Source organism: Mobula birostris, chromosome 21 (genome assembly GCF_030028105.1).
Source record: "Mobula birostris isolate sMobBir1 chromosome 21, sMobBir1.hap1, whole genome shotgun sequence".
Lineage (NCBI taxonomy): Eukaryota > Metazoa > Chordata > Chondrichthyes > Myliobatiformes > Myliobatidae > Mobula > Mobula birostris.
Genome location: NC_092390.1, coordinates 20,638,641 through 20,661,296, shown reverse-complemented (window position 1 = coordinate 20,661,296; position 22,656 = coordinate 20,638,641). Strand labels below are relative to the sequence as shown.

Here is a 22,656-nt window from a genome sequence, read left to right as displayed (position 1 = left end):
AAGCTCCCACTACCCATTAAATGCTCTCAATGGTATATGTCTCAAATAGCCTCTGACAACCAAGTCCACCTCCTGGCATTCACATGTGGCTTGGCTCCTAAGCCCAGCGAAATTGTTTCTACTGACATGAGGCAAAGGTGGGTTACCGGGCAGATGGGGCTCATCTGCCGTGGTTGGTAGTTCATCTAGGAGAAGGAAAACTCTGATCTCCAACCTCCACCGCCTTGCTGCTATACCCACTCATGGGGAAGGCATTGGGAGTAAACCCTGAGGAAAAATCCTGAGGAAAAGTCCCTGAGGCAGTCCAAGTTGAGTTCAATGCTGACTGGCAACTCCTGCAATGCCACTGGTACTGAACTGTATTGGTTTCTGCTGTTCCTTTGGATTGATCAGCTGTGAGGAGAGGAGCAGCTACATGGGAAACAGCTCGCTCTCCATATTGGACTGCCTGGCCTGTGTATCACACAGACAGCTGGGACGCAACATTCATAGTCAACCCTGACCAGTGGAGGGCCTCAAGGAATTATAATAGAAGATAAATTTAGAAGTTAAAGTACTGATATGAAGTAAAATGTGCATAAATACCTGCACGTATTTACAATGTATAAAAAGTGGTTTAAAGTGTTTACAGTGCAGTGATAGGGTAATAGATAGAAGGGGTGGGGAAGGGCTAACTTGAATGGTTGATCACATTAACTGCCTGGAGGTAGAAACTTTAATATGGTGTTATTATTTTTGTTTTAATAGCCCTATAGAGTTTTTAGAAAAGACAATTTGCTGGGTGGGTAGTATCTGCAATAATTTTTCCTGTCCACTTCTATCAAACTGATTTCAAGATCTCTGTGAAATGTCCCCAAACAAATTCCTATCTCTGAACGTAACTGGAGATCCTCATGACTGATCCATTGTTGTCAATTTTATCTGCCTTCTTTTAAATCCTGTAAAAATCCACTGTGTTATTTTTGATAATCCAACTGTGGCCTAATCTATGACAAGTAAAATTGCCTTTGTGTACTCTGCCTTTATTTATAATGCTAAGGCTCCCTAGTAAGGTCATTCTGCAACCTTCAAGGTTTACTGAATAAAATCTCCTAAAAAGATGTCCTATATTAAGATCTCCTCATTATGAGAGCCCATTTATACAGCATCTCCTGATTTCTACTATCTGGTCACACAAAACTAAATTGCTGCAAACTTTATGTTGACTTTCCTCTGCCATGTGTCTGCCAATTTCATTGTTCCAGGTCCTCTTGAAAGTCTGTTCTCAATGTTTTGTGTGTCTGTGAACATTGAAATGAGATCTTGTACACATTAATCCAGACTACTTACCATGCAATGGACCTGGGGGCCACTCCTGCTTCATGAAATAAATACTCTGCTCTCTGCTTTCTACCCCTTAACCAGTTCCATATGCACACAGTTACGCTCCTCAAGCACAGAACACTTAATTTTGAACCTTACATTTTCTGCCTATTTTTCTTGTTTCATTATTTCTGCTTCTGGCTATCAAAGATGTTGATGTATGTTAAAGATATTGACAGTCAGATAATCCTGGATGCATGGCTTTACAAGCTGTCAATCAGTGGTCAACATTCTGTGGTTGGGGATTATTTGTCTCACCGCCTCCCTCCTCCCTCCTCAGTGGCCCACCAGTATCTCGGGAAGGTCCTTCACTATACAGGGCCTTGCTGGTGAGGTTGCTACTGACTCGACTAAGGAAATTCCCATCTGAAGATCCACTGTTGCCAGTGGAAGATAAGCTGCGAAAATGGACAGGTGGGCATTTTGGGCCATTTTTGCAACTGTTGATGTTGAGATGACTTTTTAAAAAAATTTGTTGGGTTTATTCATCTCACCTTATATTAACAAGCTGAAATAATCATCCTGACCTTTGACATCGTTTCCTGTCTAAGAGTAATTAGAAGAATCTGACTGGATCCTCCATCCTGACGTTCCTCTGTTATGTCACCACCCAGACTTTACAGACAACTGCCCTGCACTGAGCACAACTCACTGTGGAAATACGATGCTGAGATTTAACTCTCAGTCTGCAAATTGGGTTGTTTGTCCAAAGTGGTACAAAATAATTTTTACTTTACCCTGCCAAGTATTTTAACCGCAATTATTCTCAGATTTGTGATAAGTGGATGTTTTATGGTTTTAGGGCTTTCTTGTTAACTGGACCAAAGGCTTTAAGGCCACTGATGTCGAAGGAGATGATGTTGTTGCTCTACTAAAAGAAGCCATTAAAAGACAAGGAGTGAGTATGAATGAAAAAATCCTTGCTACGATTTTAACAACATAAGCAAGGGAAGCAGGAGCAGGTTGTATGACCCCATTGAGCCAGTATTTCATTCACTTTTTCACGGCTGTTCCTCACCTTGTTTATTTTCCTGCCTGATCACCAAATCAAGAAACCACTGGTCATTGTTTTGAATGTATTCAAGGACTGCCCCTGAAGTAGAGGATTCCAGAAGACTCAGTTTTCTGTAGAAAGAAATATCCCCTTCCCTGAGGTATGCCCCTGGACCTGGGTTTTCCACCAAGAAGAATTGATACGGTCATTCTCCTTCAGTCCTTCATTTGTCAATAAGATTACTCCCATTTTTCCAAACAATGAGTTTATTCCTATTGATTATAATTTATCCAAACTCATAGGTTCTTGTTTCACTTAACAGCCTGTTGTTTTTGCCCTAATCAAAAACTCATCCACCTAGTCTGGAGAATTTATAGAACATAGAACAATACAGCACAAGGACAGGCCCTTTCATCCATGATGTAATGTTGAACTATTTAAACTCATAAAGCCAAATTAAACTAATCCCTTTTGCCTGCACAAAGTGCATATCCCGCCCCACCCCCAACCATTCATGTGCCCTCTAAGTGCCTCTTAAACACTTCTATTGTATTCGCCTCCCCACCACACCGGTCAGCACATTCCAGGCAGCCACTATTCTTTGTAGATTTGCCCTGCACACCTCCTTTGAACTTTCCCTTCTCATGGCCTCTGGTATTTCAACCCTAGGAAAAAGATACTGGTTGCCTATCTACCTATGCTTCTCATAATTTTATTAACTTCTATCAGACCTCCTCTCAGCCTCTGCTGCTCCACAGAAAACAACCCACACCCAGCCCACATCCATGCAGCTTCCTATTGAACATCTTCTGGTCCCTCTCCAAAACCTCCACATCCTTCCTAAAACAGGCATCCAGTTTTGAATGCAGTATTCCAGATGTGGCCTAAAATGAGCTTTCTAAAGCTGCATCGTAACCTCCTGACTCTTGACTGCGTGCCTGGACTAATAAAGGCAAGCCTGCCATACGCCATCTTTGCCACCTTATCAACTTGTACTGCCATTTTCTAGAGTTATGGACTTGGAACCCAAGATCTCCCTGTATATCAATGCTATTAAGGGTCCTATGGTTAAGTCTGTGCTTTCCTTTTCTATTTGATCTCCCAATTTGAAGCATCTCATGTTCGGCCAAATGAAACTCCATCTGCCATATCTCTGCTCGTATCTACAACTGATCTACTCTGCATCCTTTGGTGAACCCCTACATTATCCACAATGCCAGCAATCTTTGTATCACCTTTGAAGCTGCTAACCCACCCATCCTCATTTTCATTCCAGTTATCTATATGTATCACAAAGAGCAGACATCGCAGTACGGTCTGTTTGCACACCACTTGTCAGAGACTTCCAGCCACATTACACTACCATCAGCGTTGTTGCTTTTCTGTTCCTCAGTTCAGCCCATTTGTCAAACTTTCTCATGTTTCATCCCTGCTAATAGCTCTAATTGTTTCCTTAACCAATGTTGTCATGTTTCTCCAATTTTTACCTTCTGTCTATATTGTTCTGAAGTCTGCTGGGCTTCAATGTCATCCAACTCTCTTTAACCATAAAGCAACACACACAGAATGCTGGAGGAGCCCCGCAGACTGGCAGTGTCTATGGAAAAGAGTACAGTCGACGTTTCAGTCTGAAGAAGGGTCTTGTGGAAGTTCTCGTGTTTGTAATTGACAATACCATATAGCTGTCATTGTTTCTATTGCTTGGATTATACTAGACATTAAGCAACTCTATTTCTTTATCCCAACTTTTGTTTTCCTGAGGTTCTGAGGGGCAGCACAGTGATAAAATGAGTAGAACCACTGCCTCAAAGCTCCAATGGCCCAGGTTCAAATCTGACTTCCTGCTCTATCCTGTGTGCAAATTAGTACTTGGTTTGTTATTATCACATGTATCAAAACGCAGAGAAAAACTTTTGTTTGTATGATGTCCAGACAGATCAATCTGTACAGAGGTAATTAAGTTATCGTTTAGTACGTTTGTTATGTGCTGTGTCGTATGACATAGGCAATCATAGTTTATCCATGACCGTGACTGTATTTGGCAAATTTTTCTACAGAAGTAGTTTGCTATTGTCTTCTTCTGGGCAGTGTCTTTACAAGAGGGGTGATATGAGCCATTATCAATACTCTTCAGAGGTTGTCTGCCTGGCGTCAGTGGTCGCTTAACCAGGACTTGTGCTATGCATTGGCTGCTCGAACGACCAACCACCACCTGCTCCCATGGCTTCACTGGATCCTGTTTTTTTTTTGGGGGGGGGGAAGGTGGGTTCCAATCTGGTGCTACACCTTGCCCAAGGAGGACCTGTAGGCTAATGGAAAGAAGGAGCACCTTACACCTCCTTTGGTAGAGACATTTCTCCACTCTGCTACCCTAATTAAGGTATAAACAAGATCTAAAAAAAAAGAAGCAAAATGCAGAATATAGTGTTATAGTTACAGAGAAAGTACATTGTAGGTAGACAAATAAAATGCAACGGCCATGATGAGGTAGATTGAGAGATTAAGAGTTCATCTTTATCATCTACGTCCATTCAAGGTCTTGTAACAGTGGGATCAAAGTTCTCCTGGTGGTAAGTGTTCTGAAACTTTTGTATTGCCTGCTTAATGGAAGGTGAAAGAAGAGAGGATGCCCAGGGAGGGAGGGGTCCTTGATTATATTGGCTGCTTTCCCATGACATTGATAACTCAGAAGGTCAGTCAGCATCTATAGAGAAGTTTGGGCTGAGACCCTTCATCAGGAAGAAGTTATAAGAGGATAGATTGAACAAGTTAGGGCTTGAGAGTTGAGTGCCTATAATACTCTCCAGGGCAGGATTTGTGCAGTAAGTGGCAGGGTCCTGGAAAGTTTTATAGACCAGAGAGACCGAGGGGTATGGATACATAGTTCCTTAAAAGTGGCAACACTGGTAGTGTCATAAGGAGGTGGCTGGGAACGGACCCAAGTGCAAGACACAGACACTGAAGTACTAGGGACAGGACTAGGATAGAGGGTGAGAGCAAGGACATGGACATGAAAACCGGGAACCCGGAACAGGACTGGACAAGAGAGCTAGGAGCCCGAGCTTGGACCCCGAGCCAGAGACTGGACAAGGGCCCAGTACCTGGGTCTTGCTTCTGGCTTGGACCCCAGAACTAGGCAAGGACGAGGCCTGGCAGGCAGGCAGGATGAGGCTGGAGTCTTCAGGCTTGAGGCTAGAGGCTAGAGACGAGGCTTGGCAGGAGGCAGGAGGCTGGGGTCTTCAGGCTTGAGGCTAGGGCTAGAGGCTTGAGGTGAGGTTTGGCAGGAGGCTAAAGGCTAGAGACGTGAGGCGAGGCTCGGCAGGAGGCAGGAATCTTCAGGCTAGAGGCTAGAGACGAGGCTTGGCAGGAGGCTGGAGTCTGGAGTCTTCAGGCTTGAGGCTAGAGGCTAGCGACGAGGCTTGGCAGAAGGCAGGAGGCTGGGATCTCCAGGCTTGAGGCTAGAGGCTACAGACTTGAGGCGAGACTTGGCAGGAGGCAGGAGGCTGGAGTCTTCAGGCTTGAGGCTACTCCTCCTGGGCAGGGCGCGGATCACCACCCATTGGAGGCATGGGACAGGAAGGGACAGAACCAACCGCAGGTAACGGCAAGACGGCCTGGCTTACCCGACGGAGGCAAGGGACAGGAAGGGACAGAACCAACCTCAGGTAACGGCAAGACAGCCTGGATAACCCGCCGGAGGCAAGGGTTAGGAAGGGACAGAACCAACCGTAGGTAACAACAATACGGCCTGGCTTACCCGATTGAGGCAAGGGACAGGAAGGGACAGAACCAACCGCAGGTAACAGCAAGACGGCCTGGCTTACCTGGGCGGAGGCAAGGGACAGGAAGGGAGCTAGGTGCAGGGTGGCTCCAGGACAAGACTGCAGGCGAGAGGAGGCGAAAGTTATCAGCAAGACAAGGCAAGGCTTCAGGCAATGCAAGGCGAGACGAGAACTTCAGGTGAGGCGAGAGTTACCGGCAAGACAAGGCAAGGCTTCTGGCAAAGCAAGGTGAGACCAGAACTTCAGGTGAGGTGAGAGTTACCGGCAAGACAAGGCAGGGCTTCAGGCAAGGAAACAGAAGGCAGAGGAAGGAATACGAGGAGTAAGGACAAGAACAATCCAGCAGCCACGCCCTGGTCTCTGAAGGTATTTCTGCAGCCAGCCCCAACGAGCATCAGCTGCCTCAATTAGAGCTCAACAAGAACAGAAACAGGGTAGACAGGTAAACCTGGAGCAAGGGTCGATGGACCGGACCGTGAACCGGAATACGGACTTCATGGACTGGACCATGACAGGTAGACAGGATGGTAAAGAAGGCATTTGGCATGCTTCCCTTCAACAGTCCAGACATTGAGTACAAGAGCTGAAATGTTAAGTTACAACTGGACTAGATGTTGGTGAGACCCTACTTGGAGTATTGTGTATAGTCCTGGTTGTGTAACTCCAGGAAGGGTGTCATTTACTTGGAAGGAGTACAGAAAAGATTCACAGAGCTGTTACTAGCTGGACTAGAGGGTTTGAGTTATAAGGAGAGACTGAAAAGTATACAAAAGTATATAAAATCATGAGGGGCCTGGATAAAGTGAATGGCCATTTTTTCCTCGGGCAGGGGAGTCTAAACCCAGAGGTTTAAATTGAGAGAGGGACCTGAGGGGCGACATTTTCCACCCAGGTGGTGTTGAATATATGGAATGAGCCAGTGGAGGAAGTGGTAGAAGTGGATACAATTACAATGTTCACAAGACATTTAGATAGGATTAGGTAAGAAACGTTTTGAGGAATATGGACCAAACACGGGCGGATGGAACTAGCTCAGGTAGGCAACTTTGTTGGCATGGATGAAGCCCTGTTTCTATGCCATATAATTCTATGATTCAAATTGATGTTATCCAGTTCAGTGAGAACTTCCATATTTTGTGTTTCCCTTTCTCCCTCCTCTTGCATTGTAAATAGGAAAACTTTTAGTGCTTTTTTATATTGTTGTTATGCTGCTTCCAGGAGCTGAGTCTGGATATCGTGGCACTTCTGAATGACACAGTCGGGACCATGATGACCTGTGCTTTTGAGAACCCTAATTGTGAAGTTGGACTGATTGCAGGTATGATTTATTTGACTTTGTTTCTTTCAGACCACCATGTCACTGCCAGCCATCATTCAGATATCTAAACAATCCCATCCACCAGCTTTTAGTCCAAACCTTTCCACACCTTGGTGGTTGAACTATTGTGACTGTACCTGCCTCTGCCACCCAGTCAGGGGGCATGTTCCATATTGAACCCACACTCTGGATGAGAAAATCCCCCCTCAAAGCCCCTCTGAATCTCTTGCTGCTTGTCCCAATCCTGTGTCTAATGGCTTTAGATACCTCTGCTTTGAGGAAAAGATTCATTTTATCTAACTATCAATGCCCCTCATAATTTTGTAGATATCTGTCAAGTCCCCCTTCTGTCTTCTCCTGTCTAAGGAAAACAGACCTGGCTTATCCAGCCTTGTCTCAAAATTGGAACCTCCTGGTGAATCTCCTCTGCACCCTCTCCAGTGCATTCTATAATATGATAACTTAAGGTACGCACAGTCACTCTGCTGATGTTTTATAAATCGATCCCATAATCTTCATGGTTTTATATTTTCTACCCCATCTTCACCACCTTATCTACCTGTGATGCCACTTTCAAGGTCTTTGGCCTTGTTCATCAGGGTGCTCTTTTCTCAATAATCCACAGGGCCCCACCATTCATTGTATATATCCTACCCTTATTAGTCCTCCCAATGCACATCACCATGACCTTCAACTTGCCATTGTTCTGCCCCTCTTATCCTCCTGCAGCTAAAACTATAAATCTCATATCAAAAACAGCATTGGTTTTTATGTAAACTTCCCGATGATATATTCAGATCCAAACCCTGGCTGAAATTGCATTCACCACATGCACTGCACCACTTCTTAAGATTTTTGACTCATAGGCAATGAGTTTCCTGGGCTTTCCATCTCCTCTGGAGAGAGAATGGGATTGAAAGGAAAAACACACTCAGTGGCCACTTTATGAGGTACACCGGTACTCCTGTTCATTAATGCAACTATCTAATCAGCCAATCAGTGGCAACAACTCAATACATAAAAGCAAGCAGACATGGTCAAGAGGTTCAGTTGCTGTTCAGACCAAACATCAGAATGGGGAAGAAATGTGATGAAAGTGACTTTGCCATGAACTGATTGTTGGTGCCAGAAGGAGTGATTTGAGAACCTCAGAAACTGCTGATTTCCTGTGTTTTTCACACACAACAGTCTCTAGCATTTACAGAGAATGGTACAAAAGAAACATACAGTGAGTGGTAATTCAGTGGGTGAAAACTGAGAGAGGTCAGAGGAGAATGGCCAGACTGGTTCAAGCTGACAGGAAGATGATAGCTCAAATAACCAACGTTACAACATGATGTGCAGTTGAACTTTGAAGTGGATGGGCTACCACAGCAGAATACCACAAACATACATTCAGTGGCCTCTTTATTATGTACAGGTGGTACCTAATAAAGTGGCTACTGAGTGTAAATCAGTTGTGACTGATTGGCAGAGCAGACTCGATGGTTTGAATGCCTAATTCTGCTCCTATGTCTTATGATCTTGTATACATAACAAATGTTATGTACACTTGGAGATTCCAGCACCAAACCAATGATTAAACAATGGTCACAACTGTTGCTGTGGCTACAGTTTGGAACTTCTCATAGCCATAGTCATAGTCATACTTTATTGGTCCCAGGGCAAATTGGTTTTCGTTACAGTTGCACCATAAATAATAGATAGTAATAGAACCATAAATAGTTAAATAGTAATACGTAAATTATGCCAGTAAATTATGAAATAAGTCCAGGACCAGCCTATTGGCTCAGGGTGTCTGACCCTCCAAGGGAGGAGTTGTGAAGTTTGATGGCCACAGGCAGGAATGACTTCCTATGACGCTCTGTGCTGCATCTCGGTGGAATGAGTCTCTGGCTGAATGTACTCCTGTGCCCAACCAGTACATTATGTAGTGGATGGGAGACATTGACCAAGACATCTAACAATGTAATCTCTTCCTGTTACCCTGTTGTTGTGTTATGGTTTTCTCATTGTGTTCTTTCATTACAAATTCAGAAATGGAAATCTTTGCTAATGATTCAATCTGCAACCCATCAGAAACCAGGCCTGTTGCAAAACCTGCTCAACATTCGGGCATGAGTGGCAGGTGCCAGGAAATAACCATCTCTAACATGACAACATCCAACAACTTCCCTTTGCACTGGCACGACCAGATCCCCATTATTAACATTCCAGATCTCGGCTGGACCAGCACAGAAATATTGTAGTGACTGCAGCAGGTCAGGAGCAGCTATCCTGCAGTGAGAGGCTCATTCTCTGACTCCCAGCCAATGGCAAAGCACACGTTACAATGTGATGGAATCGCACCAATGTCAACAAATTCCTGTGATGGACGTTTCCAGAAATGGAAGGTTGTTTGGTGTGCATTTTCAACAATGCACCACTGAGGAAGCAGGACACCACTCAGGCAATGTCCAGACATGAATTTCTCTCCGCACTGAAGCAGTGTGATTTCGGCAGTGTGCCATTGGCTACACCCACAGCATTGCCCACCTGGAGGAGAAAGGCACCAGAAACCGTTCAGTGTAGGTTTCAGCACAGCCCAGGAACAGGCCCTTTGGCCCACAATGGAAGTCCCTTGAAATTTGAGAGAGGGGTTTAAGGATTTGAGGAATAATGGTTCATTGCATCTAAACACTGAAACATTATATTTCATGATGTGGCCCTCACAGGGCTTCATGCTGATTAGGAGATCAGGAGAGCAAATGGAAGTATGGGGAGAGGCATTTGTGTAACCTCAAATTCTATGTACTGGCGATTGGCCCCTCAGAGACTATATGTATGGGGAATTAAGCTGATGAACCAAGGCCTCATGACTTAGGGGAAATGATGGATCATGAGGACATTAATGCCTTTGACCCAGGATTGATGGAGCTTCAGTTTTGGTGTCACAGAATCCTTTGGCCCATATCCCTTACATCAGAATGCTGTTCATTGACTTTAGTTCAGCATTCAATACTGTGATCCTCTCCAAGCTGATCGCCAAACTTCGCCAGCTTGGTATCAGCTCATCCCTCTGCAAATGGACCTTGGACTTTCTGACTAACAGACCCCAATCAGTTAAGTTAGACAACCTCTCCTCCTCCACTCTCACCCTGAACACCGGTGTGCCTCAAGGCAGTGTGCTGAGCCCTCTTCTGTACTCTCTTTTCACCTATGACTGCGTTCCTGTACATGGTTCTAATTCCATAATCAAGTTCACAGATGACACCACGGTGGTTGCCCTGATCAGAGGGGATGACGAGATGGCCTACAGGGACGAGGTCCAGCACCTGGCCCTGTGGCGTGCCAACAACAACCTGGCCGTTAACACCCAAACGACCAAGGAGATCATTGTGGACTTTTGGCATGCTAGGAGCCACACTCACGTCCCCATCTACATCAACGGAGCTGTAGTGGAGCGTGTATCAAGCTTCAAATTCCTTGGTGTTCACATTTCCAAGGATCTCACCTGGTCCCTGAACTCCTCCATCCTGATCAAAAAGGCGCAACAGCGCCTTTATTTCCTGTGGAGCATGAAGAAAGCTCACCTCTGTCCCAGGATACTGATGGACTTTTACCGCTGTACCATTGAGAGCATATTCACCAACTGCAACTCAGTGTGGTATGGCAATTGTCCCATATTGGACTGCAAAGCACTCCAGCGTGTGCTGAAAACTGCCCAGTGGATCATCAGCACCCAATTGCCCACCATTGAGAACATCTACCATAAACACTACCTGGGCAGGGTGAAAAGCATTATCTTTTTCTTTTTTTAAAAATCTTTTTATTAATTTTCCAAAATTATAAACAGAATAACAGTATTGACATAGAGAGATTAGAATAATCTTATTGTTGATAAACATGAACAAAAAAGACTTCAAATAATACAGGTGTAATAGACTCCCAAACTCTTAATATATTTAATCATAGAGAAAAAAAGAAATAAAAAGAAAAAAAATAATGCAAAGAAAAACCCCCCAAAAAACCCCCCAAAAATAAAACTGAATACTAAACCCGAAAAGAAAGCAAAAAAGAACAAAACAAGGCTAGACCAATATCTTTAATCGAATACATTCAATAATGTTGTCAACTCCGCTCCTCTATTCATATATTTGAAGTTAATAAGAAGGATTCGGAAAGGTCAAATTACATCATATGAAAATGTTGAATAAATGGTTTCCAAGTCTCTTCAAATTTAACCGAAGGATCAAAAATGTCACTTCTAATTTTTTCTAAATTTAAACATGATATAGTTTGGGAAAACCATTGAAATGTGGTAGGAGGATTGGTCTCCTTCCAGTTCAATAAAATGGATCTTCTGGCCAGAAAAGCATTATCAAGGATGCATCTCACCCTAACCATGGACTTTTTACTGTCCTCCCATCTGGTAGGTTTTACAGGAGCCTCCGCTCCCGCACCACCAGGCACAGGACGAGCTTTTTCCCTGAGGCTGCGACCCTGCTGAACCTCACATCACAGCGCTAAGCAGTATTGTACCCATGTTGTACTGTCTCAGTACTTGTATATTTGTGTGCTGTAGCACTTACATTTTATTCGCAGTTATTTTGTAAATGACTCTATTCTTTGCATTTCTGCTCAGATGCTAACTGCATTTCATTGGCTTTGTGTCTGTTCTCGGCACAATGACAATAAAGTTGAATCTAATCTAATCTAATCTAGATCTTTCCTGTCCATGTGCCTGTCCAATTACCTTTTAAATATTGTTAACGTACCTGCCTCAATGGCTTCCTCCGGCAGCTCGTTGCATCTACTGTCTATGCCCTTATACTTTTATGAACCTGTCATTCTCTGGTGCTCCAATGACTAAAGTCCCAACTTGTTCAACTTCCCTCTATAACTCAATTCAGATCCGGCAACATCCCCATAAACCTTCTCTAGCGCAGTTCCGACAAAGAATCTTCAACCTGATACGTTAACCCTATTTCTCTTTCTCAGGTTGAGCTGAGGGAGACCTGACATCAGTGATAATCAGGAGCAGGTATATGCTTGGTTCACAGTTCGTTATATCCATGGCTGATCAGTGCTAATTATCTGAACTATCCCCATGTTTTGATTCCCTTAATTTTTAGAAATCCGTTAATCCTGCTTTAAATAAACTCAGTAACTGAACTGAGTCCCCCAAAGGCCATCAGGATTAAAAAATCCGAAGAATCATCGTGTCTAAATGAAGAAATCTATCATCATTGAGACCTTAAACAACCTACCCATTACTCTGTGATTGTGACTTCTGGTTCCAGAATTCTTAGCCAGGGAAAACATCCTGCCTGTTATCTAGCTCATCAACCCTTGTAAGACTTTTGTATCAGTGATATTAAGAAAGTTTAAAAGAGGGTATGGAATATATGCCCAACAGAAAGGAGTTCAGTACCAGTGGAACTGTCCTGTCAAAGGGAACTCCAACATGCATTATGCAATATTGTCTTGGTTCATTGGAAGAAAACCCAGCAGTAATTGAATGGCTGCTGAAGGCACAGCAGCTCAAAGAGTGACGAGAGACCTTGGCGAGGATGTTAAGGACCCAAGTGCTGGAGTGTCCGAGGCCAGGATCGAGACACGGCACGAGACAAATGAGAACTGAGCACTGAACAAAACGCTAGACAATAACCTATGTTGAGCTCATGACTGAGCACTGAACCTCTGTCTGGGTGCTTTTTAAATACTTAAATCCTGGCACCAAAACACGGCAGCCAATTAGCGGGATGTTGCTGAATCCTTAAAGGGGACACAGCAGCTATCCATACTCCAGAGAGTTAGAATGTCAAAATTCCAGAAGCTGGCATGGTTGGGTGTGTATCATAACATAAAGAGTATTATGATCTTGGAACGATTGCATTATATATTTACCAAAACAGTCCATTTTTCTAATGGTTAAATCATGAGGCAAGAGGGTAAAAATTAGGCCCATAATCACCGTGGTGTGAGGGGAACTATTTGCACAGATTAGGATATCTCAAGAACCAAGCCTTTTGGACATGAAGATAGGAAACTCTTTTACATTTTGGTGATTGGTTCTATTTCATGACTGCTAGTTTTCTTTCTGCTGATGCACAGTCCCCGAAGATGCCAGTCTGCTGTCCTAATATTACAGTGGATGGCGCGTCTCCTGCAGGGAAAGCTGGATGGAGGAGTGACAGAGAGAGAGGAGAGGAGAATTTTGTATCTGTGTTTCCAACCTCTTGTGTTTACTTGTCGTACCACAGGAACTGGCACCAATGCCTGCTACATGGAGGAAATGAAGAACATCGAAATAGTGGACGGAGTTGAAGGCAGGATGTGCATCAACACAGAGTGGGGAGCATTTGGTGACAATGGATGCTTAGATGATATCCGGACAACCTTTGACAGGCTTGTAGATATCAACTCATTAAATCCCGGGAAACAGAAGTAAGTTAATATTTAATATAACAAATGCCACATTTTTGTATACTTTTTGGCAGTGTGAATTGTGATGATTATGCTTGCATTAATCTCCTGTTGACAAAGTAACAGGAGTTTTCATGTCTGTTTTCTGCTCTCCTCTTCCAGAAGCTTTCTGAATTGTTGTCCTAATCATGGCAGGTTCACTTTGAGCTCTGTTTGCTGGAGACTATGTCGTCATGCTGCTTTTTAGTGAAGCTCAGTCTGCCCGACAGTAATACAATGCATCGAAATTCAGAATCATTAAGTGCAAGTGGAGATTGTTTTGTAAGAGCTGTCGAACAAGTTCAGCTTTCCAACACTCTCCAGTTTCCCTCAATACATCTGCCTTTATGTCTCCTTCAATAATGTATCAAATTTATTTTGAAGATTAACAATGACACAGTTACCACTAACCATGAAGGCAGCACAACCCAAATCATTACAAGCACTGAAATATGCCTTTCAGCCCATCGTGTCCATGTCGGCCTTCCTATACTAATCCCACTTACTAGCACTTCGACTGCTGTCTTCTCTGTGCGTTGATAATTCAAGTGCTCGTATAGATACTCCTTAAAATTGTGAGAATTTTTGCTTCCACCACCCCAGCCTTTCAGGCACAGCATTCTAAGCTTTAACCACATGCTGAGGGGAGAAAGTTCTTGCTGAAGGCCCCTCTAAACCTCTTACACCTTAAATCTATGCCCTCTGCAACGGGGAGGTCTGCCCTGTCTATGCCCAACGTAAACTAGGACAACTCTGCTAGCTTTCTTCACTCCAAGGAATGCAGACCCCAGCTACTCAATCAACTAAGCCTCTGACACACTCCATCCAGGTGACACTGTGGTGAATCTCCCCTGTATTCTCCCCAGTCCAATCATGTCCTTTTCTACATTGACGTGACAAGTTCCATAAGTGGCCTCGCCTCGCCAACATTTGTATTGGTTTAATAATGTTTGTAACATTTACTTGCTTACAACGTTTCTTCTCGTCTTGCTTCATACGAAGACCTTCTTCATGGTGACTGGCTCTTCAGTTAGTGGAAACTGTTTCTCTCTGTCTAAGTCAAAGCACTTCATGATTTCAGGCTCCTCTCTTAATTCCCTGTTTGCTCTCAACACTACGCATTTTCCCCAACTTGGTAAATCTCCTCTGCAGCCTCACAAGCCCCTGAAGAGATTCCTAGGCCAGAAGATTTGGAAATAAGGTTTCTTTTATAACAAAACAGTTACTGCATTACCTCCCTCTCTTTCACCAGATACGAGAAAATGATCAGTGGAATGTATTTGGGGGAGATTGTGCGCAACATATTGATAAACTTCACAAAGCATGGACTTTTATTCAGAGGCTTTGTTTCACCTGTACTGAAGACCGCTGGCATTTTTGAAACCAGCTATGTGTCCCAGATAGAGAGGTATGAAAAGAAGCCAATAAGCAGTTTCTCTTAAGCTTTTGACATTTTCACAGCGTGCTTGCTTTTTATTCAATAAAGTAAATTAGATACTACATGTAATTAAAGCATTTTATGTCCTCAGACATCTCCAAATGATTCATTTAATGATTACGCTTGGGCTCTGATTACTGTTACTAAGCAGGCAATTTTTCTTTTAAATAATCTGAACACAGTGACCGCCTGGCTCTGCTGCAGGTCCGTGCAATCCTCCAGAACCTCGGCCTCGACAGCACTTGTGACGACAGTATCATCGTGAAGGAGGTGTGTGGTGTTGTTTCTAAGAGAGCTGCCCAGCTCTGTGGCGCAGGGACGGCTGCGGTCGTTGACAAAATAAGGGAGAACCGGGGCTTGGCCCACCTGGAGATCACCGTCGGCATTGATGGAACTCTCTACAAGCTTCATCCACAGTAAGTGAATGACCGGTCCCATTGTTACAAAAAGTCATTCAGATCAGGTAAAATCAAGCAACAGCTTTGTGCAGCAGAGTGTAATGTTGCATCAAAGAACACACGTAGAACAATATTTTGTTTAAAATTATAGGACAATATGGAGGGCCCGAAATGTGTCTCTGGGTGGAGCACAACCCGATGAAGTTCTCCAGCTGCCCTCTCTGCACTTCCCCCAGAGTTTGGTACCATTATTTCAGTACTGGGACAGACCTTGTGATGGCTTGCCCGCTGACCGCCATTTATTACTGGAAGAAAGACAAACTGGTATAGGTTTCCATTTGCCCATCTTCCATTTCACCTTCTGTTGATTCAGAAGAGCCTCTGCTGTGACCCTGAGTGTTCCCTAGAGCATTGTGCCTGGACAGCTGGAATGGGGAGGTGCCCTTGTTGTCCGCAAGCTCATCTTAAATGAATGCACACGGCCTGCAACTGAGTGACAAAGCGAGCAAGATTGAGAAGCATTTCTTTATGTATGGAGTGACAGAAGCACAGGGCACAGAAACAAGCTGTTCTGCCCACCGTGTCAATGCCAATTGTCAAGTACCTTATCGCATTTACCAGCACTTGGTCCACAGCCTTTGGTGCCACGATGGTTCAAGTGATTGTCGAGATACGTTTCAAATAGTCTGAGGGTAGCTGCTTCCACCACAGTGCACTCTAGATTACATCCACCCTCTTGGTGAAAATTATGTTCCTCAGATTACCTCTAACCCGCTTGCTCTTCACCATAGGGCAGCACGGTAGTGTAGCAGTCAGTGTAACACTACTACAGCTAGAGTTCAATTCCGGGGTTGTGTAAAAGGTTTGTATGTTCTCCCTGTGACTACATGGGTTTCTTCCGGGTGCTCTGGTTTCCTCCCACATTCCAAAGACGTACTGGTTAGTAGGTTAATTGGTCACAAGGGTGTAACTGGCAGTGTGGTCCTGTGGGACTGGAAAGAGCTACAACCATGCTACATCTATAAGTAAAACTAAAAAATATAAACTCATGTCCTCCGGTCTTGGATGTCTCCACGACGGGGAAATGTCACTAATAATTCTATATACTGCAATCAAGTCCCACCTCAGCCTCACTCAATCTTTTCTCCTTCCACCACATCCTGGTAAATCAGAATCGGAATCACTACATTGCCAGAATGTGCAATGTGCCAGAATTGATTGCAGTTCAAAGACAAGCATAAAACACAGGACATACCACAACAGATCACACAATAGCAACCAACGATTTGCAGGATAATAGCGCAAACAGCCATGAGCAGTCAACAATTAGCAGTACATAAACGTCAATAATCAAACTTAAATAAATGTGAACATATGAACAGATTAAATAATTATCAACAGAACAAGGAGGAAAGACCATTTAACGGATGATGTGCAGGAATAATTAGGGTATTACATCCGAACAAGTTTTGTTGAGAACCTTGATAGCTACAGGAAAGAAGTTTCAGAGATGACGTGTGATCCTGGTAATGATGGACTTGTACATCTCCCTGATGGTAATTTGGTGAATAAGTGACTGCCAGAATGGATGGAGTCTGCAATAAACTTTTCAGCTCTTTGCTCTGGCGATGAAAAGGTCAATGATCTTCTCTTCATCCACTCCAGTGCAATCGCATCCTTCTTGTTGTCCCATCCATGTTAACATACATTTTGACTGACCTTAAATATTCTGCTCATGACTTCTATATCTGAAATGGTATTGTCTTCATTGTTTTCCAATTCTTGATTATTAATATTTATTTCAAATCGTTCTGCATCCGCTCTTGAAAACATGAGCCATACCTTGCATGGCTACTTCTAATTTAGATTTCTCTGAGTGAAATCATAGACATTCCAAACATTTGTTCTGTTTCCCAAACTCCAAAGTAATGGAAGGGGAACTTCCCTCTATTTCCAAATTCCCTATTTATTCCTCTCCCATTTCCAGATGATTATCCATTATTTATTATTCATATAATTAAGAAGTTCAATATTGCATATGTTTCTAGTAGACCAGACACTTGCACCTCATTGTAACTTAGATCCTTCGTGTACAAGAAGAGAAACTGATATGATAGTTATCAATAGATCAATTTGGGCTAAGCTTATTGCTGCTATGGATATGCTTCTAAGCATTGTCAGGTACTTAAGTATCTGAAACAGAATGGTTGGTGCAGAAATTTAACCACTTGCTAAGTCAGGACTTGTGTGTAAAGAGGCAGGGCAGCAACGGTATAATTCCTAGTGGTTGCAAACTGAAACCAATTTTATAACGAGACTGGGAAATCATTTCATTGACAATAATATCTGAAAGCGGAGGTAAGTTCAAACTTCAATCCCATTGGGTCCTTTCAGCCAGCTTTTAGGATGCTTGAAACTGCAGTGATGCTCAGCTACACCATCCTCGTCTTGGATTCTTAGCTCGACAATTTTGTCAGCATTTGGAAAACATGCAAGAGCACTGAAGCACCTGAAGTCTGAGACTTCACTCGCTGGAAAATATACAGGCAGAACGTAGCCAGCGGAATACCTCTAGGATTGCCACTGGAGTAATTGTTATTGGAATATTATCCAGATGGACAACTTCTGATAGGGATGAAAGGGTGAATTCTGAGTGGACGTTTCCCTTAGTAGGAATATCTAGAACTAGAGTGCATTCTTTCAGAATAATGGGTTTGTCATTTAATAAAGAGGATTTTCTTTCTCTCAGGAGAACATGAAACTTTGGAATTCTGTACCAAGACTGTTATGGAGATGGAATTATTGAATTCAGGGTGAAAATTGATAGACATTTGAACTACAACGATATCAGATTGTGTCATAGTCATAGTCATAGTCATACTTTATTGACCCTGGGGGAAATTGGTTTTCATTACAGTTGCACCATAAATAATAAATAGCAATAAAACCATAAATAGTTAAATAATAATATGTAAATTATGCCAGGAAATAAGTCCAGGACCAGCCTATTGGCTCAGGGTGTCTGACCCTCCAAGGGAGGAGTTGTAAAATTTGATGGCCACAGGCAGGAATGACTTCCTGTGACGCTCTGTGTTGCATCTCGGTGGAATGAGTCTCTGGCTGAACGTACTCCTGTACCTAACCAGTACATTATGCGGTGGATGGGAGACATTATCCAAGATGGCATGCAACTTGGACAGCATCCTCTTTTCGGACGCCACAGTCAGAGAGTCCAGTTCCATCCCCACAACATCACTGGCCTTACGAATGAGTTTGTTGATTCTGTTGGTGTCTGCTACCCTCAGCCTGCTGCCCCAGCACACAACAGCAAACATGATAGCACTGGCCACCACAGACTCGTAGAACATCCTCAGCATCGTCTGGCAGATGTTAAAGGACCTCAGTCTCCTCAGGAAATAGAGACGGCTCTGACCCTTCTTGTAGACAGCCTCAGTGTTCTTTGACCAGTCCAGTTTATTGTCAATTCGTATCCCCAGGTATTTGTCATCCTCCACCATGTCCACAGTGACCCCCTGGATGGAAACAGTGATCACCGGTACCTTAGCTTGACAATTCTGTCAGCATTTGGAAAACACGCAAGAGCACTGAAGCACCTGAGTGTGGGGAGAGTGTGGGAAAGTACTGTAGAAGCCAGGATTACATCAGCCATATTTAATGGTGGATCATTAAGGGGCCAATTGGCCTACACCTGCTCCTTTTTCTTCTTTTCTTAGGACAGCACTTTTCACTTTTAACACTTTTCTTACCTGTTAGTTTGTCATCTGAGAGAAGATGTTGAACACCTGTTATCACAGAAATTCTCTCTGCAGGATTATGAACTGAGGAAGATAGCTGGGTTGCAGGGGGAGCAGAGCACAGCAGTAAATAGAAACAATGCTAGACTGATGCAGCAGGTCAGGCTGAAACTGTGGAGAAGGGAAAATTCTGCTCTTGTTACCGGTGGAAAACCTTGTACTGTATCAGAACTAGTTATCTGGAAAATGATGAGTTCATTATAGATTCCCAAAGGAGATGAGGTGCAGTTTCTCAAGCTAACGTTGAGATTCTTTGGAACGGAGGGCCAAAGAAAGGGAGATCACAGTGGGAGTAGGGAAGAAAGATAAAGTGACAGGGAAGTGGAAAGCTGGGGGCTACCCTCATGATCTGAGACGAAGTGTTCTGGAAAACCACCGCCTAATTTGATTTTTCTTTCTGCATGAAGAGTCAAAAACATCATGGGTACCAAGGAAATGCAGGTGAATTGCTGCTACACCTGAAAGGTTTATTTAGATCCCTGGGTGGTGGGAAGGGAAGAGGTAAAAGGGCTTTTTTAGCAGCTTCTTTTCAACATCTTCAATCACTGCATTGCTGATTGAAGCATTTCCTGACAACAGGCGAGCTAACCAACGTACAATTCATAGATTTTGCTTCAGCTCGGAAGAGATTACCGTGAGGAGACAGCGGGAAAGATTCAAGGATGTAGTGAATGAAAGCCACCTGAATAAACCTGCACTCACTCGTGGGACTCTCTGACCCATAATCGTGCAAAATACAAAAGAAGTGTTCAGAGTGGTATGGAGAATTCTTGGGCCTTCAGCCCTGCTGTATTTGCTCCAATGATGAGATATTCTGCACAGATGTCCCTATGATGTCTCCTCCCTCCTTAACCGTGGCTTCCTTTCTGCCATTGTGGACTCTTTCTTACACCTCTACTCTCACACCTTCTCCTTCTGTATGTAGAAAAAGCAGCTTGTGTGCTTTTCACCTTCCAGCCCGCAAGCCTCCGCATTCAATGGACCTTCCCTGACCATTTCTGCCAGCTCCAACATGACTCTATCACCAGACACATATTCTCTGCCAAGAGCCTCTGGTCTGTTCTTCCATCCTTATCGACTACTCTCTGTGTATAGCATTGCGCCATGTAGTAGACGTAGTACTGGTCCATTCACTTTTTCCATTCCCACTACTCAGGGACCCAAGCAGTGATTCACTTTCGCTCCATCCAATCTAGTATTCAGTTGTCCATAACGTGGCCCCCTCTACATTGGAGAAACCAAACGCAGGTTGTGATGGATACTTTGTGGAGCACCTGCATAGTGAGCTTGCAGTCACCTGTCACTGTAATTCACCGTCTCACTCCCCACCTCTGGGTTTTCTAACTTGGCCTCCTGCAAAGCTGCAGTGAAGCCCAGTGTGAGCTAGAGGAACAACAGCCGATCTTCCATCTGGGCATGTTGCAGCCCACAGGAGACTATTCTCCAACTTTAGATAACTTGCTCTTTGTATAAGAATTAACTATTTTTGCTTGTTTTTTTTATATAGTCCAACCTTACAACATCAAACTATAAAACCAATGTAATACAGAAAGAAGTTTATTACAGTAATTTCTAAACCTCCCCGGGATTTCACATTATCGGAGAAACTCAATTTTTCCTCCTCTCCCCCCTCCAATTAGGCCATTCAGCCCATCAAGTCCGCTCTGCCATTTCATTATGGCTGATCCTGGATCCCTTTCAACCCCATACACCTGCCCTCTCACCACATCCCTTGAAGCCCCAACCAATCATGAAACTATCAGCTTCCACTTTGAATATACCCATGGACTTGGTCTCCACCGCAGCCTGTGGCAGAGCATTCCACAGATTCACCACTTTTTGACGAAAAAAAAAATCCTCCTTACTTCTGTTCTAAAAGGTCGCTGCTCAACTTTGGGGCACGAAGAGCCATTTAGAGATGGATAGCCCCAGCAGAGGAAACATCCTCTCCACAACCATCTTATTTGACCCACAAATGCCGTCTGGTCTAACGAGTTTTTTCCAGCATATTAAGTTTTTTTTTCTCCACATTTTTAGCCATTTAGAGTTCTACTGATTTTCATTCAGTCTCAGTCGTCTTGAAGAACTCCTTAGAAGAGGGTGAATTTATCCATTAAAATATAATAGCCAATTTGATTGGAGCAAATATAATTATTGATTTATTATATTTATAAAGATGAAACATTGGTTTATATTAAACAGAGCTTTTTCTGCTGAGCGAATAAATTAGAGAAATGATTCACTGTTACCAGTCATTTATATTTGTTTTGTACAGCACAGAAAGATGCAGCTGTGGAAATCTGTTGTGTCACGTAAAGTATTTAAGATTGGGTACATAACCTCCATAGATGTACGTTCTAGTTTTTGAAAGTTTTTAAACCTGATCACATTAAAAAAGCTCACACTAGAATTTCAATGCACTCCACCTTTTACCCTGTTGATACTTGTTTGTGAGGAAGTTTAAGTTTTACTCACAATTATTTACTTATCTTTCAGTTTTTCCACCATCATGCAGGAGACAGTAAAGGATCTGGCTCCCAACTGCGACGTGACTTTCATGCTTTCTGAAGATGGCAGTGGAAAAGGTGCAGCTCTCGTTACAGCAGCAGTGAAACGATCTAATTAACAGTGTCACCAACAAAACAGCAAACAGGGCTCATTACAAATGCCAGTGCAGCTGGTTGTGACATTGTTATCGGTTACCAGTTTTCTCAATATAAATTCATTCCTCAAAATTGATCTTTAAGGTACAAAACTGTTTAAGTAATAATTTCAGAGCTCACTTCAATGTCCTTGCTTACAAAGTGACCATTGTGGGGAAATTCCATTAAAGACTATGTTATGATAATCAATTTTAGTTTAAAATTTAGCTATCAGAAGTTCTGATTAATAAAAACTGCTTGTGCACAAAACTGAACAAACAAATATTTCTGTAGGTCTGTAATGACTCATTATTTCTAGTTGAAATAAGCCTCACCAGCTAAAGCAGAGTGGCTTTATGAGAAAACTAAAATGAGAATTGCTTTTCACATTCAGTGAAATGCTTCCATCAGACTCGCACTGGAGCAGGGTAAGGCTGTACATCCTGAGTGAGAAAGATTG

General features: G+C 43.2%; 1 protein-coding gene across 2 annotated transcripts in view; it reads left to right on the top strand.

Annotated features, from left to right (window-relative positions):
- LOC140185663 (hexokinase HKDC1-like) overlaps nt 1-22,203 on the top strand; it is a 109,834-nt gene extending 87,631 nt beyond the window's left edge. For both annotated transcript variants that reach the window (XM_072239133.1, XM_072239132.1), the window contains 6 exons: nt 2,165-2,260; nt 7,357-7,456; nt 13,702-13,885; nt 15,156-15,311; nt 15,524-15,757; nt 22,051-22,203. In XM_072239133.1, the coding sequence (XP_072095234.1) occupies nt 2,165-2,260; nt 7,357-7,456; nt 13,702-13,885; nt 15,156-15,311; nt 15,524-15,757; nt 22,051-22,180 (900 nt within the window). In that variant the 3' untranslated portion in view covers nt 22,181-22,203. The remainder of the gene's footprint in view (nt 1-2,164; nt 2,261-7,356; nt 7,457-13,701; nt 13,886-15,155; nt 15,312-15,523; nt 15,758-22,050) is intronic.
- The last annotated feature ends 453 nt before the right edge of the window (nt 22,204-22,656 follow it).